Source organism: Loa loa (assembly GCF_000183805.2).
Source record: "Loa loa unplaced genomic scaffold supercont3.134, whole genome shotgun sequence".
NCBI lineage: Eukaryota > Metazoa > Nematoda > Chromadorea > Rhabditida > Onchocercidae > Loa > Loa loa.
In genome coordinates, this window is record NW_018108314.1 from 24,920 (window position 1) to 29,922 (window position 5,003).

The 5,003-nt window shown below is 31.5% G+C and overlaps 2 protein-coding genes across 2 annotated transcripts in view; one reads left to right on the forward strand and one right to left on the reverse strand.

Annotated features, from left to right (window-relative positions):
- The window catches only part of LOAG_17826 (hypothetical protein), a gene marked incomplete at its 5' end in the record, with an annotated part of 2,680 nt that extends 607 nt beyond the window's left edge, over window positions 1–2,073 (forward strand). Inside the window, 3 exons of the mRNA XM_020450490.1 lie at window positions 386–619; window positions 908–1,318; window positions 1,550–2,073. Of these exons, the coding sequence (XP_020305823.1) occupies window positions 386–619; window positions 908–1,318; window positions 1,550–1,650 (746 nt within the window). The 3' untranslated portion in view covers window positions 1,651–2,073. The remainder of the gene's footprint in view (window positions 1–385; window positions 620–907; window positions 1,319–1,549) is intronic.
- Window positions 2,074–3,762: 1,689 nt separating this feature from the next.
- The window catches only part of LOAG_17827 (hypothetical protein), a gene marked incomplete at its 3' end in the record, with an annotated part of 2,698 nt that continues 1,457 nt past the window's right edge, over window positions 3,763–5,003 (reverse strand). Inside the window, exons 2-3 of the mRNA XM_020450491.1 lie at window positions 4,338–4,493; window positions 3,763–4,092 (exon numbers count right to left, since the gene is read on the reverse strand). Of these exons, the coding sequence (XP_020305824.1) occupies window positions 3,763–4,092; window positions 4,338–4,493 (486 nt within the window). The remainder of the gene's footprint in view (window positions 4,093–4,337; window positions 4,494–5,003) is intronic.

Sequence of the window (5,003 nt, forward strand, 5' to 3'; positions counted from 1 at the left end):
TTTACTTTACTTACTTACTTACTACTACTACTACTACTACTACTACTATATATATATATATATATATATATATATATATATATATATATATATATATATATATATACAAATAAGATTTACCCTCAACTACTACTACCAGTTGATAATCAAAAAAAAAAAGATTTTCATCTGTCTACTTTAAATGAGAATCGTATGATAAGCATTTGATTAAGCATTTCAAATATACCCATTTGTCTTAATTAGCTGCCTAGCTGCCAAAATTGTGAATTTGAAAGATTAGATTTAGGTTTAAATAATCTTAAAGTATTTATTGTAAAATAATTTCACTAAATGTAATCATCCACTTTTTTTTCTTTATCTATCAAATAATAATTAAATTTTAAAGATAAGGAATTAGAATGCACTGATTTGAATACTGATTGCACTCAACAAACTTGCAAAAACTATCCATTTACTGCTAAAACACGTTGCGCTAAAACTTGCGGATTCTGTCGTAAACAAGCAACTGATAGCAGCAGTACAACAACATACACTGGAAGTCGACATTCATCGTTCACTACTGATAAACAAAAAAGCAAAACTTCTTCCGAATTTGATCGAAGTGATAGCTCATGGCGAGGTTTGTACGTAGATATCTAAACAATGATTTTATTATTGTCACATAAACAATGATTTTATTGTTGTCACATATATATCCTGTGATAAACTCATAAATTAATCAATTAACAAAAATCATAATGGAATGATTATCTTTTTATTCGTGTAAAAAATATAATAATATTGTTAAATTATTAACAATGTCATAAATGTGAAATTATAATTGAAGAAATAGAAATTAATTAGTTATAGCTATGAAACTTTTTAATGTCTATTATGTTAGAGTTAATTTTTTTTTCAAGAATTTCAGGAAAGAAACCAACGATAAGTAATGAAGATTGCAAAGATGAAGAATCTCATTGTTCGGAACATTCCTGCTTAGATTATCCACATCATGCTCGTACAAAATGTGCCAAAACTTGTGGTTTTTGTGGTTCCATAATTGATCTTAAACCTCCTACTGTAGATAGTTCCGATAAAGGTAGTGTAATTACTCTTGATGATGATAATATCGGAAGTAGCTCTATACGATCGACAGCAACAACAAGACATCGTTGGGATTCCGGAATTGATATTGTTACATCAACACAAAAATCACGGCATTCATCCATTAGCAGTAGAACTGATTCAATTCGTAAACCTTCTTCGGCAACAGCACATATACAGCAACCAACGTATAAACCATCTCTGGGAGATCTGAGAAGATATCCCGGTAGAACAGGTAATACATATTTCATTTTGAACATAATATTATTAGTTAGCTAAGGATCCCTTACAATGTAACGAGCTTCCGGGAAATCCCTAATAAAAAAGACATTTTCTCATCAAGAGATAAAATGATCAAGACCAATTTCAAAACTGAGATTACAATTGTTGAACTTTTGTAATTCCTAATGATTTCAACAACTTCTCCATGTTTTATACTTCCATAATGCAATCTGATTTTGTTTAGGCCCATGTGCTGATGAAAATCACTATTGCGAAAAGGGAGATTGCCACAGATATCCAAGATTTGCTCAAAGATATTGTGAAAAAACTTGCAATTATTGTTAAACAACCAATGGATAGTTACACTTCATTTCTGGATTTATGTATGAAGGACAAAAAAATTCTGGAAAATATTTCGTCACATTGCAAATTATTCGTAAAGTGAAAATATTGATTACATGTATGATTATGTACATAAAATTGCGAAAATTGATACATTAAAAAGCGAACTTAATATCTTAAAGCAGTGGATATCCATAAATTACAGGAGATGACAGTCAACAAGAAAATATATCACCTTCTATGGCAAAAGAAAGAAGAAAGAGGTACTATTAGGAATAAATGAAATCAAAATAATGAATTGAAAAGCGAACTAAAAGCTTTTCAATTTATCTGTGGGTAAATAATTTTAGCATTAACTCTGGTTATGGTAATCATATGACTAAAATAAAACACGAACATATTCCCGTTATTTAATCAGATTAACTATGAGATTTTCCTCTTGGAAGGAGCGAAACTTCAAAAACATGCATCGCAGCTACATTCATGCAAATGTATATCCTAATAGGAACCCAGCACTGTAACCACCCAACAAATATCCGTTCTTTCGCAGGAAATCATTTGCCTGCAAAAGCATTTAAATGATAAATGGAATGATTAGAGTAGAACTGAAAATTCATATTAATCAATGACAGAGATGGTCACTATCACAGAATTTATCATGATCCGACAGTAACAGAACAACCTACGTGAATGTAATTGATTTAGTTGGAGTTTCAGAGACTATTATTAAAAGTAGTTAGTACCTCAGAAATGAATTCATGAACTGCTTTTTACAAGTGTATCGCGCAGCTAAGTCTCAGTAAAAATAAGGTATTATCTAATCAATCTAACAATAAATTCGTTTCTTAGAATTTTTTTAGGAACGAATAAAAAACTCACTTCGACCTCTAATACATTACTTCTGTTGTTCGTCATTCGTGTAATATCTTTTCGCAATTGTTCAATATCACGCCGTAGCTTCGATTGGTTGAATTTAATATAACCTCGAGAGTTACAAAACTGAAATCCACCACCACTGATTAGCAGATAATTAGTGCTGTTTCCAGTTAAAATTGTAATACCGTCAAACAATCGGACAATCGGCTATGTCAAGTACCTTTTCCGATTAAACCAATAAAAAAGCCTTAAGAAAGATGTGAAGAAATAACAAGTGAGTCCACTGTTAGCTCTACATAAAAAAAAAAAATTCTAAAATCACCTATTCTACTGTTAACTCCATATTAAAAAAAAAAAAATTATTTTGAGATTACCTGCTCTTCGCTATTCTGAAATTATCTGTAAGTCTTCTGGTAAGGAAGAGCTAAAAAAAGGGACTCTCTTTCCACCCATTCTTTTGGAAGATAAATAGAAACCGCCGAATCAAAGTACGCCAAGTAACAGCTGCCCACTTGAATAAGGAAAGAATCAGAAAAGACAGAGACTTAGGAAACTAGTATTTTGCTGACGAGGGGAATTTTCTGATGAAGTACATAAGAAAATCTATAGTAAAGGAATAAATAATTGACATAAAGAAGCAATGAAACAAACATAATATAATTTTCTGAGAACTGTTATTCAATGCAATGCACAATCATAGAAAATTACTACAATATTTTATTGAAAAATGATACGATAATATGGATAGAAACATCAGCTATTAGACGGTTAATAACTCGTTGTTAAAAAGTAAAGTTGAAAATGCACAAGAGATATGCGACTATAAAAATATATAAAAGCAAGCATATAATCCATCAGGAATAATACATGGAAAAATAAAATTAGTTAATATAGTCAGAGAAAATGACAGATTGCGTTATGCTCTATCCTGACTATCGTTTAAGGAGAGATAATCAAAAAAATTATGAGGAATGAATAAGACAGAAATAAATGCAAATTGCATATAAAGTGTTGACTTCCTATAACCGATCCGAAGCACAAAATGACTGAAAATAACTGGGGATACAATATTTTTTTTTCCTTATAAATAAATTATTCCCTGCGGAAAAGACGGATTACTTTATCTTCTGCGTTTTTACGTAATTCTTTTCAATTAATCCTTAAAATCAGCAAATTCATTTCTTGAAAATCCCTGCTAAATCAAACTTCTATAATTGCTGATACGTCCATGCCAACTGATTACTTGTTTTTAACGCTTTTATCTTTAAGACCTCTCCGATACATAGCATAAAAGAAAAGGGCGGGGTAGAACCAACGGAGAAAAATAGCAAAACGATGACTTAATGGTGCAAGAATCAATTCTGTGTTTCGGTTCACGAGAGCATTTGTGATGCATTCAGCCGCATAACTCGGCATGAGCCCCTTTGCTTGGTTAGGGTCATCCTTATTCATTGGTTTACCTTCTGTAGTAAGCGCATGACGACCAAAACCTGTATTCATGTAAGTCGCATTTACAACAAGAATCTGCGTCTTAAATCGTTCTTCAGTTCGTAAGCAATCGAAAAAAGCCTGCAATTCAATTAACATTTCAATACGTTTCTAGCAAAAAATCGGGACAAAAGTTCGACACTTCTAAATCAGAACGTTTGGTTTTTTTGAATACCCATCACAACGGTCTATCAATTTCATGAAACAACAAGAGAGGGCACATAATATCACTCGCACAGTTAAATCATAAAATCTTCAGTATAAACCTCCTGAATTAGAAGGGAAAAAAATTACAAAGTGAAAATTGAAAGCAAACGAAAGCGCACCTGGGCTGCGTGCTTACTAGCTGAATAAGAACTTCGATATGGTACAGCAATGCGACCTTGTATGCTGCTTATATACACAATTGCTCCATCTTCAGGAATATAATCAAGCAATGCTTTGGTTATCGCAACATGACCAAAGTAATTTACTTCCATTATCTTAAATATCTGTTTTACTGAGAATTCATTAAGAATTGGAAATAAGGATAGAGAAATACGAAACAATTGATAATAATGGTAATCACAATTGACAACTGATGATAACGGTAATCCTGGATGCCACATATGAAAAATATAGCTCACTCTATGTCTACGATATAAATCATTACATTAAGAAAACACTCTGCTCTCGTAAATGTCGCTCAAACTCAATGTGTGTCTCAAAAGTTTTAACGAAGCTCCAAAAACATACCATGCATCATACTTAGGTTATTGAATTTGAACAAAAACAATGGAAAATCAGATTAATAGAAAATATTTTAGAATTTAATAAATGTTTCTAGAAACGATAAACATTATCATCGCATTGCCATCGCATTCCAACAGTCAAGAGACATCCCAACGATCTGAGCAATTTCTGTGATTTTGGAAACTTTTATATACATATACAGATATATATAAACATATGAAATATAAAGTAGCACTGAAGGTTAACCTGCCGATGTACAT